Source organism: Ceratotherium simum, chromosome 25, assembly GCF_057802395.1.
Source record: "Ceratotherium simum simum isolate JZ-2026a chromosome 25, ASM5780239v1, whole genome shotgun sequence".
NCBI classification, from domain to species: domain Eukaryota; kingdom Metazoa; phylum Chordata; class Mammalia; order Perissodactyla; family Rhinocerotidae; genus Ceratotherium; species Ceratotherium simum.
The window spans coordinates 4,272,195-4,286,107 of NC_141924.1; the positions used below are offsets into that span (position 1 = coordinate 4,272,195).

The 13,913-nt window shown below is 43.0% G+C and overlaps 1 protein-coding gene across 1 annotated transcript in view; it reads right to left on the reverse strand.

Annotated features, from left to right (window-relative positions):
• The window catches only part of GTSE1 (G2 and S-phase expressed 1), a 28,567-nt gene that overhangs the window by 12,320 nt on the left and 2,334 nt on the right, over positions 1-13,913 (reverse strand). Inside the window, exons 3-7 of the mRNA XM_087448735.1 lie at positions 9,133-9,190; positions 8,405-9,029; positions 5,491-5,661; positions 4,678-4,804; positions 2,592-2,972 (exon numbers count right to left, since the gene is read on the reverse strand). Coding sequence (XP_087304861.1) covers positions 2,592-2,972; positions 4,678-4,804; positions 5,491-5,661; positions 8,405-9,029; positions 9,133-9,190 — 1,362 coding nt within the window. The remainder of the gene's footprint in view (positions 1-2,591; positions 2,973-4,677; positions 4,805-5,490; positions 5,662-8,404; positions 9,030-9,132; positions 9,191-13,913) is intronic.

A 13,913-nucleotide genomic window follows, 5' to 3' on the forward strand; every position in this document is an offset into this window, starting at 1 on the left:
GTGAGTTTCCTTGAAAGGTAGGGACTTGCTCTTCTCCTATTCCATCGCTACTGCTGGTAGGTATGAGGGCTGGAGCTGGTGCAGCCATACCGGACCATGAGGGAGAGAAGCTAATCATAGCAAAACAAGATGGAAGAGGCCTGGATCCCTACCACTGAGGGGAGCCATACCAGCTCTGGAACGTCCACCTAGACTTTTACGTGAGAGGGAAATAAACATCTGTCTTGATTAGAATCAAGGTCACTTTGGGCTTATGGCAGAATCTAATCCTAACTACTATAACTACATTTCTATCACACTAGCCTTTGTGCCATTTCTAGAATTTGTCAAACATCTTTCTGCCTCAGGACCTTTGCACTTGCCATTTTCTATCTGGAATGTTCTCCCTCTAGCTTTTCTAATGGCTGCCTCCTTCCTTCTCACAGTTCAGATCTCAGCTCAGTGTTACCTCCTGAGGGGAGCATTCACTGACCATCTTAGGTGAAAGGACCCCTCTATCTAAATTCTTCCCCAACACATACCAGTCATTATAACATCATTCTCTTTTTTTATGTATCATCATCCTTCATTCGCTTCATTATACTTATGATCTCAAAGTATACTTATCTGATAACATTTCTTGCCTTTTACTATTAAACTGTAAATTCCATGAGAGTAGGCTCTATCTTATCATTACATCCCCTGTACCTAAAAGAGTGCCTAGTGCTGGAAGACACTCAATAGAATGGCTCATCCTTATATCAGCAGTAACTCAGAATGAGGTCTTCTGGCATTAAAGGCCACTGTACTGGCTGGCAATGTTGATAACTTCAACCTATTCAAGCCTCCTCGAAAGCACCTACTTGAGAGAGGAGGCCAGAACTACCCTCTCCCTTAAATTAGCTCTGTACGACTTTCTGTGTCATAAAAATTTGTTAGATTAATTTACTGTGACCAAACACCCACCTACCACCTGCCCAGGCACCATGCCTGCCAGACAGTCTGCCCGGCGGCCCCATCAGGATGCCCGTGCGGGTGGGAGAGCCCAAGGAGAGCTCGGCAGTCTCGCTGATTTGAGGAGACAATGATCAGGGTTCCGGGAGGCTGTGGAAGGTGGAAGTTGAGGGGCAGAGCGCTGGAGAGGAGGGAGCTACAGAGAGAGGAGCTCTGGAAGTCTGACAGGGATCCCAACTGTGCTGCACAGTAAGCAGTGGCACGCGTGCAGGGCAAGGCTCTGAGAGGCCGAGATGAGAACAACTACTGGGGAAACTGCCGTTGCTCACGAGGACTGGGAAACACTCACATCCAACCAGCCAGCATGGAGACCGCGTGCACACACAGCACACGCAGCAGGGACTCGGACAGGCCACACGTGAGTACCAGGGCTAAATCGCCCCAAGAGGGAAGCCCATTCAAGATCCGCCCATCAAAGCTTAAAAAGAAGGCTCAAAAGGATCAAGCTGACCCGCAACTAAGCTGCCTGCCAAAGCAAAATTCAGCTCCTTAAAGACAACAAAATCCAGACATTCAAAAATGTAAACTTTACAATGTCCAGCGGACAATAAAAAATTATTAAACATGTGAAGAAGTAGGAAAATGTGACCGTAACCAGGGAAAAAATTAGTCAATATGAACAGATCTCAAAATGCCAGGGAAGAGGGAATTGAAGAAACAGACTTTAAAACAACCATTATAAGTATGTTTAAGAATTTAAAGGAAAACATAAACACCATGAGGACAAAAATGGGGACATTATAACGTCAGAAATGAAAAATTAACTGGACAGGCTTAACAGCACATTACACACACTGCGGAAGAAAAGATTCATGAACTTGAAGACATGACAGCAGAAACTATCCAAACTAAAGCACAAGAGAAGAGGCTGGAAAAAAAAAAGAACAGAGCTTTCATGACCTATAACATACGTAATTAGAGTCCCAGGAAATGAGAGGAAGCAAGAAAAAATATTTGAAGAAATAACGGCCACTTTTTTTCCAGATTTGATTAAAAATATTAACTCACAGATCAAAAAAGCTCAAGAACTCCCAAGCAAGATAAACACCAAGAAAGCTACATCAAAATACATAATAATCTGGGGTCAGCCCGGTAGCGTAGTGGTTAAGTTCTCTGCTTTGGCAGCCCAGGGTTTGCAGATGTGGATCCCAGCTGCAGACCTACACACCGCTTATCAAGCCATGCTGTGGCAGGCGTCCCACATATAAAATAGAGGACGATGGGCACAGATGTAAGCTCAGGGCCAATCTTCCCCAGCAAAAACAGGAGGATTGGCAACAGATGTTAGCTCAGGGCTAATCTTCCTCACCAAAAAAAAAAAAAAAAAAAAAGGCGGCATAATAATCAAAATGCTGAAAGTAACAAGAGAAAATTTAAGAGCAGCAAAGAACAGTGATGTTACACAGAGCGGAGTGAATGAAAGATAAGAAAACCACTGACTTCTCATCTAAAACAATGCAAGCCAGAAGACATATTTAAAATGCTTTAAGAAAAAAGAAAGTGAAGAAATCACCATTACCAAAACTAATAATTTTTTTAACTTTAAATATAATTTGTTCAACATTTCAAAAACACATTAAAATTTATCTATTACTTACCAGTGGAAAACTTAGGGATTTTAAATTGATTTGTAGGGGTAGGCATCACCTTTGTCTTGGAATTTAGAAAGGAATCCCGCCTTCCTGTCCTCCCAGCTGTGTTCAGTTGAGAAGACTGTGACAGACCAGAGTGAGAGCTCAGCCTTGGGCCTCCCTGTTCTGGAGTCTGGAGCTGGATGAGGGGTGACGTGGGGGGCGCCCTGGGTTGCTCCGCTGTCAAATCAGCAACCTCGGCCCACCTGCTTTGCCTGCAGGACACACCAGCAGGGCCTGCCTGCAGGGACGGCTGTGACACGGCATGTCCCATTCTGCCTAACTGGCTGGTGTTTGACAGAGGCCGGGAACTGTCTGCAGGACTACTCGGAAGTTCACTTGACTTAGCTAAAAGAGGAGACACACAAAATCTAATTGTCACTCAAGCTTATGTTATTTTTAAATTATGAAATTATTTAACAAACATATATACACGAGATATACTATCTTTAGCAAATCTACCTTAAAATGTGTTAAAGTGAAAAAAATTATTTCTATCACGATGATTTCCATATAAGAAAAACCTATGACACATGAACAACATTCTGCACGTCCATCAGGCAACATCCTCAAACACAGGACAATTCAGGTTGCTTGTGGGTTAGCTGAGTGTGTTCTGAGCTGCTAATTCTAGACAGTTACCAAGGTGTGTATAAGTATACATAAATTCAAGCTCTCTTAGCTTCACTGATTATGTCGACAGCAGAAATCTACCCTAGCTGACCAGATGGAAGTGGACAGTCTAGTCACAAGCCCCACCTGTCCAGTCAGGGAGGTGAGGAGGGGAACGGGGAGAAAAGACACAATCGTTACTGGGTCGGTTCCTTTAAATTACAAAGAGCTTGGGTCATATCGATCATGAGCGCTAATTAAAACAGAATAGCAGATAAACTAGGGTGAAAATACTCAGCTGCCAATATACTCTATATGGAAGTCAATCTAGTAAAAGATTCTTACACAAAACTTGAAGAGAATGCCTAATGCCACAACTCATATTATTCAGTGGGTAACAGTTTTACAGTGTTCCTCCCCACACACTATCATATCTGACCCTAATGATTCTGCTACAGACAACAGAGAAATATACACACACCAGAAGCCCCATTCAATTTGTCTGAGCCTTTACTAGAGGTAGGAATGTAGAAATCATAAACAAAAATAGTGCTGATGCCCTGAGCCAATACAGCAAAGGAGACCTCACAACACCTAATGTAACAGAACTTCCTCTTGCCAAGCACATGCCATAGAGGTGACTGGCACCGTATGTAGTTCTTCCAGTACCCACAAGAGCACTGCCAGGGTGCCATCATCCTCTCAGTTTGTAAAGATATGGAAACAAGTTAAGTTCTCTTAATTACCAATTGGCAGTCAGGATTCCAAATCAGATCAATCTGATTCCGGAGTTCATACTTTTCATATTTAGTGACCAAAATCCACACCACGCTGCTTGGACTACAGTCAGTCTACAGAGCAAGTATAATTTGAAGAGGGTTTAGTCCTTGAGAGCAGGAAATCGAATGCCTTTCCCCATAGCCTACGAAGGCTTCTTCTCTTTACCACTAGATGGCATCCTTTGCTTGGTAAGATTAAGTTTTACCAGAATCAGATTGATCTGATTTGGAATCCTGACTGCCAATTGGTAATTAAGAGAACTTAAGTTAAGGTAGCCTGAATTTAAGGTTTGGGAGTGAGATTTAAATAAAAACCCAGGAGTTACAAGGGTCATATGCCCTAAATTACCTGGAACAGTCCTATCTAAAAACCTGTGTCTGATTACATTTCCACTGAGGCTGGCCTCAGCGTCTTTCTGTGTTCTCAGGCTGGCGTCGCGACTGCTTGGACCACCCTAAACTAAAAACGCCCTTCTGCGAGTGCCTCTCCTCAGAGCAGGGGAAGCACCCTGAGGGACCCTGACACAGTCTCCCTTGCTCCAGACCACAGCAAGCCTTCCAGAACCTTCTGCTGACCCTAGGTGGTTCTGTGAAGATAGTCTCAGAAGAATGGACAGCACTCAAGGCCTTGCCTTGAGCCCCGAGATACAGGCCGGCCTCACCTTTGCCTGCTGCTGGAGCAGCAGACACACTGGATGTCATGCCTGAGACACACCCCAAGGAAGAGGGCTTTCTTTCGAGGCTGCCAGCACAACCAGGTGGTTTTAACAGGGTTTTCCTCAGCCCCAACTGAAACAAAACGTTAAAAAACAGAATCACCAAAGATTTCATTATGTACCCATTACTTATTTCTGCAAAAGGGTTTTAAAGTAATTTTTAATAATTTAATGATTATCATCTTGAATTTGAAGAAGAAACAGGTCGAGCTGTACTTCTCCAAGTGTAATCTTTAAAGCCCTGCATGACGCACACCTGGGAGCTTCCTGAACTGCAGATTTTGGGGCCCAACCCAGGCCAGCTGAGTCAGCAGCTGTAGGGCCCAGCTTCCGGCCATTTTTACAAGTACACACAGCTCAGTCTGACCACCAATGCTGGAAAATAAATGGCAGAGATGTGGGCGGCTGTCTCTCTGCCTGTGAGGAGCTGCAGTCTTCAAAGCGTCGACATCCCATCGCGTCTGCTCAAGGGCCCTGTGAGGGAAGCAGAGAGCACCTCTGCCATCACAGACACATGGATGCTCCGAGAGGTTGACTCTTCTCAACCCACAGAGTTCCCAGTGGCAGAGGCCAGAGGCCAGCCTCCAGCAGATGCCAGGCCTGCGTTCTCTGCATCTCACCAAGCTGCTTCTCATAGGGCATTCCGTCAACCTTCCTAACCCTGATTTTAATCAAAAGACACATCCCACGTATACAAAGCTGCCGTCTTATTCCCTTCACTCATAAGCCAAAGCCCACCTGCGGCCCCAGACAACCCACCTTGCTTGGAACAGGGAGTGACCGCTTGCCTTGGACCAAGTGGCTTCCACTCGCTGGCAAGCTAGTGACATCCTGGGCAGTGCTGGGCTTGTCAGGTGGCATGTCCCTGTGGGATTCCTTTTCATTTAGGATTTTCATTCTGCAAGGACTAGCTGGTTTCTCTTTAGTAAGCTGAAAAATTTGAAAATGAAATGTGAGAGCTGTCCAGTCTTTAACAATGTACAGACACACTAAGGCTTCAGTTTAGAGCAACTGCAGGCACCATCCATCCTCCCAATGCTACACATGTTCCTCATTCATCAACGAGACTGAAGGGAATACAACAGTTCACTTCCTCCACCAAATTACCACAGACAAAAACGATGACTGAGTTTGCTCCCTCATTAAAGACAGGGTAAAATAATACCAAGACAGATCATTAATAAGTGCGAGAGCCTCTAAAGCTATTCCTCAATCAAGATTATTTAAGGATGATAACGAGGAAACTGGTTCTTATTACAAATTGTAAAATGCTGTACAGAAAGGAATTATTCATTAAATGGTCATTCCCTCTACCAGACAAGCTGCTCAATTGCAATAAATCTTCTTCATCTAGTAAGGAAAGCCATTTTTTTTGGCCAGCAGAGTCAAACAAAGAATAAATTCCAGACATTTAGGTATGAGGGCATTCATGGAACCAATCCATGGAGAGTTTAATAAGAAGCAATAGAAGCTCATAAAGTCATAAAGATGAAGCAGTAACTTTTTCCCTTTACATCATTTTTTAAGTTGAGATATACCTCACATCACATAAAATTCACCACTGTCAAGTATACATCACGATGGTTCTTTGTATACTCATCATGTTGTGCAACCATCATCACAATCTAATTTTAGAACATTTTTGTTGCCCCTAATAGAAACTTACAGCCAGTAGCAGTCACCCTCCATTCCCTCAACCTCCCAGTCCAGTCAACCACTAATCTACGCTCTGTCTCTATAAAGTAATTTGCTTATTATGGTCACTTCATATAAATGGGATCATACAATATGCGACCTTTTGTGTCTGGCTTTTCACTGAGCATACTATTTTCCAGAGTCATCCATGTTATAGCATGTATCAATACTGAATTTCTCTATTGCCAAGAATATTCCACAGTATGCATGGACCACATTCTATTTATCCATTCATCAGTTGATGGACACTGTGTTGTTTCTGCTTTTTTGGTTATTAGGATAATGCTGCTATGAACATTGGTGCACAGGTTTCTGTGTGGACATGTCTTCAATTCTCTGGGGACTATACCAAAGTGTGGAATTGCTGGGTCATATGGTAATTCTATGTTGAACTTTTCCAGGAACTGCCAAACTGCTTTCCACAGTGGCTGCGTTATTTCACATGCCCATCAGCAATGCATGAGGGTTCCAATTTCTCCATGTCTTCACTAACACTTGTTATTTTATTTTGTTCTTCTTACTACAGCCATCCTAGCAGCTGTCTTGAAAGCACATTTCTAAATAGTACCATCAAGTGGTCCAGTCGTTTCTAGAGGCCATCTTACCCCAGTGAAGGTGCGCCAGTGAGCTGCTCTAGAAGCGAATAACTTTTCCCATAGAAACAAGGTGGCACGTGGTGGGGGGGTTCCCAAGTGAGCTCAAAATGCCACCCAGCTGTACAGCTAACACCTCACTGATCAAAAGCTCAGCTCTCTGGCACCAGATCACCACCTCAGACCAGGAAAACAAAAGGACCCAGAATAGCCAAAATTATACCACAACCTCTGCCCTGAGTCCATATATTACACACACAACCCCCTGCTCGAGTATACGTGTTACACACGCAAGTCGCTGCCCTGACTCCACGTGTTACACACAGGACTTATGTTGTTCTCATTCCAGAAAGATCACTTTAGAAATTTATGTCCACATGGTCTCCAGAAAAAGGAGTTTGTATGGTTAAAGGAACAACCCCAGCTAATTAGGGAAAGCGATGGCTGACATGCCTCCTCGATGCAGGGCTCTGCGTGGCAGACGCACTTTCAGCCTGGTTCAATTCTGCGTTCTGATAGTAGGCAGTCATGTGGTCCACGAGACGTGCTTGTAGAGGGGAAAAAGGAATGTCTAGGCCTTGCTGGGCATTTTGCATTGACCTAAACCTGCTAACAACCCCACAAAGCATCACTCCTCTCTAACTGGCTGAGAGCTGAAGCCTGTTGCCCAGGGCCAGGAGCCGAGCTGGGAAAGAGTGCAGGGCAGGCTCCAACCTGCTCCTCCAGGGCCTCTCTGCTGCCTCTCCTCCAAAGTAGGAGCTTCCCCTCCTCCTCTGAGCACAGAGCCAGATCAGGCAAACCTGGAAGCAGCCATCGTCTGACATGTACCTTCTTTGACCAAAGTGCCCTCCCCCACAAGCCTCTAGGACCCTCAGCTACCCAGAGTTGGATGACCGCACCCCAAAGGCATACCTGTCCACTGCCACTTCCCAGGACAGCTCATCCACTTAATGCCTGGGAGGAAAGCAATCTAAACTAAGTCATAGTTAGGGAGGATGACTAGTTGCCATTCCAGGAGGGAGAATTTTTCAAAGAAGTTGCTTGTTAATGCAAATGAAATCCCTAATGGGTAGAATGTCCAGTTGTAACAAAACAGAAGGGAAAATTTCAAACAGACTTTAGGAGGAAGTGTTTTTAAGTTATGACAGTAGCAAGACAGCCCTGCCCACATCCACCCCAAACCCAGCTCCCACGTGGTTAGCGCTCTTCACGGACTTCCCATTCCTATGCTTCTGAGCTCTCAGGGCAGCTAAATCTCCAAGTTTCTCCCCATGTAATGGAAAACCACATAAAAGTTTCCATTAAAGGGCATAAACCGAGAGGGCTAAGAAGCAAGGGAGCGTCCGGTTCCCTAGACAAATGTTCTGGTGCGCAGTGTTGTCTACCTGCTCCATGGCCAAGTGAATGTTTTTCCCTCTAACAGACGAAGCTCGGGGCGGCAGCAATTTGCTGATGACCTTTTTCTGAGTCACTGCCTGGTTCGGAGGGTGAGCAGTACTTGGTTCCACTGGCAAAGAAGAACGAGAAGAGTGTGGCGGCCCCTGCCTCTGGGGGAGGCTGGCCTGGGCAGGGGCACTGTGCAGGGCCACGCGCGGTGGGGGCTGGGTTCCCGAGGGGGGCAGTCCCCTCAAGGGGCTGTCTGACAAGTAGTATGTCTCCCTTTTAAGTGACCTGGGGCTTTTCTTCATTTCATTTCCCTTCTCAAAGAGGTTTATTTTTAATTTTGATTCCTGTATGAATCTCTCCACACCCTGGCTCGAAGAGTTTTCAGGCTTGGCAGCTTGGGCCACCTTGTTTTTGCTGTTGCTTTCTATCTGCAAGGCCAACAAGTGAGCTTCTTTATAAACTTCCACAAATTTTTCCCCAGTGAGAGGACTCCAAGTGAAGCAGTTTTCAGATGCTGGCAAAAGAGGTTCTTCAGGAATCTGATTATTTAAGTCTAAGCTGGCAGCAATACATCTTTCTTTATGCCCAACAGGTCCAAAAAAGACTTCATCATCTTCATTTGCACTATTTTAAAAGAAAAGGATTATTAATAACACTGGCATTTAAATGAAAGACTTTACCAAATGTGGTTAGGCCCAAGGCAAGGGAAGAAAACTCGTTTGTTTACCTTGAAGAAGACAGTGAAAGATCAAAGTCAAACTTTTCATCAGCCAAAAGAAGAATGTCTGGGGGAAAAAAGTCCACGGTTATTTTAGGGTTGGGCTTGATACAGAGAAAACATTACCAGTCTCTATAGCAATCAAAACTATTATGAAATTTCACTCCCCGAAGTGTAACTTATCATTATTTTAAATGTCACATTTTCATAGGGGAATCTAGATTATATTATTTCTTCCATTTTTCTTTTTAAAATAGCATCAGCCATTCTGTTTGCTAAGCTGCCCCAAAAGCCTAAGTCCTTATTTTTAAGATATAATCTAAAATGCATTCACTGAGTCATTTAACTAGCTTTTCAACACTAGGTAAGTCATTTTCAGGTACAGAATATTTTCAAAAGACCACCTGTGTCAGCTCCCCTAGAATTAAATTCCCTGCTTACAAACTACAACACACCTATTCCTCTTTCAAAAGCAGATTCAATATTATTCAAATGCACAGTAGGGACTCCATATGTATTTGCTGACTGTCATCTCTTCTGGAGTCCATCTTGGACCCCCAGATAAAACTGCACTTTGTACCCCTGTCCATATTTCTACCCTAGTGCCTTCAACAGCCCTGTCTGTTTACAAGCCCGACCCCCTCTAACAGACCACAGGCTCTGGGCTAGTGGGTGCCTTTGCTGGGACAGCTGCTCCCTCCTCTGGCTCCCACACCACACTCCACTCCCACCCCTCCCGCGGGCTCCCACAGCACCTGGACCTGACCTCCCTCACGGTACCTCCCTCACTATTCTGTGTATGTCTCTTGATCCTTCTGTGGCCCCAACCAGACTGTAAGCTCCTCCAAAACGGCAAATGTCTAACACTGTCCCAAATTCCCCAATGGCCAGCTAAGGGTCTGGACACTTAGCAAATATTTATCAAAATGCACTGAACCGACATTTCAATACGGTAAGGTTTATACAGCACTTTCACAAATCATATCTTATTTGATCCTAATAAACAATGCTGTAAGCTTATCAAAACCATAAAATGAAAAATACAGTCATGCGCCACAACATAACGACTTTTAAGTCAACGATGGACCACATACACAATGGTGGTCCCCTGAGATTAGTACCATATAGCCTAGGTGTGTAGTAGGCTATACCACCTAGATTTGTGTAAGTTCACTCTATGATGTTCACACAACGACGAAATCGCCTAACGATGCATTTCTCAGAATGTGTTCCCATTGTTAAGCGATACATGGCTGTTTACTAATATCCTAATTAGTCCTAACTAGTCAGTTCAATTAGTCCGAATTACCTAATCAAGGAGAATGCAGAAAGCACAAATGCACAAGAGAAAGAGAAATAATCAGCGACAGAGGAAATTAAAAGATTCATAAGTTAGTTTCCTTAACTCCACACACATAAACCTAAGAACTTGACTGAAATGGATAATTTTCTAGAATAAGAGTTTATTTTTTGTATTTAAGTTATTTAAATTTATTTATTTATAAAACTGACTCTGAGAGAGAAAAAATCTTAAATAGTTCAATTATAAAATAATCGGACAAATTTATCTTTTAAAGGGCTATTCTCTCCAGAAAAGCACAAGTCCCAGATAGTTTCATAAGATAATTCTACCAAATCTTTAAAGAATAAATCATTACAAAACTATTTATATTGCTCTGAAGGATAGAAAAAAGAAACCTTCCAACTTACTTATGAAGCAGGCATAACTATACCAAAAGCCTATCAAGTTTGCTCTATAAAGAAAGCTACAGATCAGTCTCATATCAACATCAAATTCCTAAATAGGAATACCAGCAAACAGAATCCAATAACACATTAAAAGAAGAAGAAGAATATATCATGACCAAGTGAGATTCATCCAGGACTTCAGGACTGTAGGATGCTTTAATTTTATACCATCTAGTAACATAATCATTATATTACTAGACCTACAGGGAAAGCCATGATTGTCTCCATATACATTGAAAAGGCATATGATAAAATGCAACAGACACTGTTGACTTTAAAAGCTCTTCATAAAAAGTAATAGATACATTTTATCATTTAAGGAAGTATCCATCTCAACCCAAAAGCCAAAATTACATTTAATGGGCTACCATCAGAAGCATTCCTTCTAAAGCCACAAGCAAATATACTTTATCAGTTAGGACAGGCTAACTTATGCTAAAGCAATAAACAACCCTCAAATCGCAAGTGGCTTATAACAACAAAGCTGTATTTCTCACTCAAACTCTATGTCTGCTGAGAACAGGCTGGGGCCCTGTTCTATGTCCTCCTCACTCCAGAATCCAGGCTGATGGAGCCTCCACCTTTGGGAACACTGCTGGTCTTCATGGAAAAGAAAGGAGAAAGAGCAAATTCCACACTGGCTCTTAAAGACCCAGAAGTGGCACATATCACATTTCCATTTCATGGGCCACCTTTCAAGTCACCTGAGCCAAACCCAACTTCAAGTGGCAGGGAAGAACACTTTTATCATGTACCCAGGAGAAAAGACAAACCAGAGAAACACTGAAGAACAGCACCAAGGTCTACCATCTACATGTAAATTAACCCACAAGCCAGCATCAGGCTTAATGGAAAACTGAAGAAGAAATTCCATTAAAGCCTGGCACATGGCAATGACATCTACTGTCACCACAACTCTTAACATTGTTCTGGACACATTCACCAACACAATTAGACAAGGAAAGAATTTGGAGGTAAAATGATCACAGTGCACACATGCTATGATTATAGACACAAGAAAATCACATGAAAACTATTACAAATAGTAAAAGGATAAAAGCAGATGGCTGAGGACAAAATTATTACACAGCAATCAATAGCTTTCATATCTACAAAGAACAGTTAGAAAATACAATGGAAGAAAATACCTTATTTACAGTAGTAGCAAAAAATACAAAATACCTATGAGCAAACCTAACAAGAAATATGCAGATGCATATAAAGAAAACTTAGCATATCATAAAAGTAACATATCAAATAAAAGGAGAAAATGAATTATTGAGATAAATAGAGATAAGCTTTTGGGAGAAAAAATATATATATAAAGTTTGATCCATACCTCTTACTATACCAGGACAAATTCCAAATAAGTCAAAGACTTAATTGAAAAAAATGAAACCTTAAAGGAACAAGAATAAACCATGGGGAAATTATTTTATAACCTGGAGTGTGGAGGTCTAACTCAGACACCAAAGTAGAATCCATAAAATAAAAGATTGATGGTCCAATATATAATTTTTTTTTTTTGGGGTTAGGAAAATTCACCCTGAGCTAACATCTGTGTCAATCCTCCTCTATTTTGTACATGGATGCCATCACAGCATGGCTTGATGAGTGATATGTAGGTCCGCGCCCAGGATCCGAACCCGCGAACCCGGGCTGCTGAAGCCAAGCGTGAACTTAACCACTACACCACCAGGCCGGCCCCTACAAAAATGTTTTAAATCTCTGTATGGCAAAAATCACCGCGAGCAAAGTTAGAAGTAACAATAAGCAGGGAAAGAATATGTGCAGCTCACATCATAAAGGGCTGATGTATGAACAATGCCTACAAACTGCTGAGAGAACCAACAACATAATGGAAGAATGCACAAAGGATGTGAACACAAAATATTCACAGAAAGTAAAGTGAAATGTTCTTAAACATATGACAAGAAGTTCAGCCTCACTCAAAAATAAGAGTAATGAAAAATAAATCTACCCTGAGATTCCATTTTTCACCTGTTAGATTATCAAAAATCAAAAAGTCTGATAAACTGTAGGCAAGGCTGTGGAGAAAGAGACAATTCACACGCTGCTGGGGGAGGTGTACGTTACTACAGCTGTACCTGGCACTACCTACCGAAACAAGAAAGGCACATCCCCTCTGACCAGCAAGTCTACTCCTGTGAATGTATCCTACAGACATCCATGACGTTACTTAATGCAGCAGTATCTGTAACAGCAAGACACTAGACACAACCTAAATGTTCACCCACAGCAGATGAGATAAACTACAGGACAACGCATAGGAACACTACTTAGGCACAAAAAAGAAGGGTAACACTCTTCATATGTTGATATGCAAAGATCATCAAGATTAATCAGGCACAAAAAACAAGATGCAGGACAGGGTTCTATACGCAATATAAAAAGAGGGGAATGGACTGATATTGTATCCATATTAGCCTGCACTTGCACAAAGTAGGTCTGGAAGAACACCTAAGAGAAGAGACGATGATATCGACGGCCTTCGGAGAGGGTAGATAAGTGGCTAAGGGACAAGGAGGAGAGGGAGACAGATTTCACTTTGTACATGTCTGAACCTAGGAAGTCAATTTTATAGGTCACTGCTAGAAACTTCCAACTGTCTGGTATGGAAAAAGGAATCCTGGACCAGGACTCAGGGACGAAGCCTTCTACTCCAGGCTCCGAAACTGGCTCCGAGTGACCTTGGGCTGGCTGACTTGTCCATTCTGCAAACACATGCCACATCCTCCACTAGGTACCAGGCAGAGAGGGGGTCAAGGGTGCTCCCGGAGGAGTGCACTGTCCAGTGGGAACACTGAGTGAAAGGCAGTGTGGTGAGAGGCCAACATGGAGGTGGGGACGCCTCAGAGGAAATCACAAAGTGTCTGAGAAACTGGTCACAGGCCGGAGTGGCTGGAGGAATTTGAAATGTAGGTAGGGTCAGATCCCAGAGGGTTTTATCCAAACGCAGCAGGAAACTATTGAACGGTTTCAAGCAGAAAAGTGTTACGATCTAACTTGTGTTTTTAAAA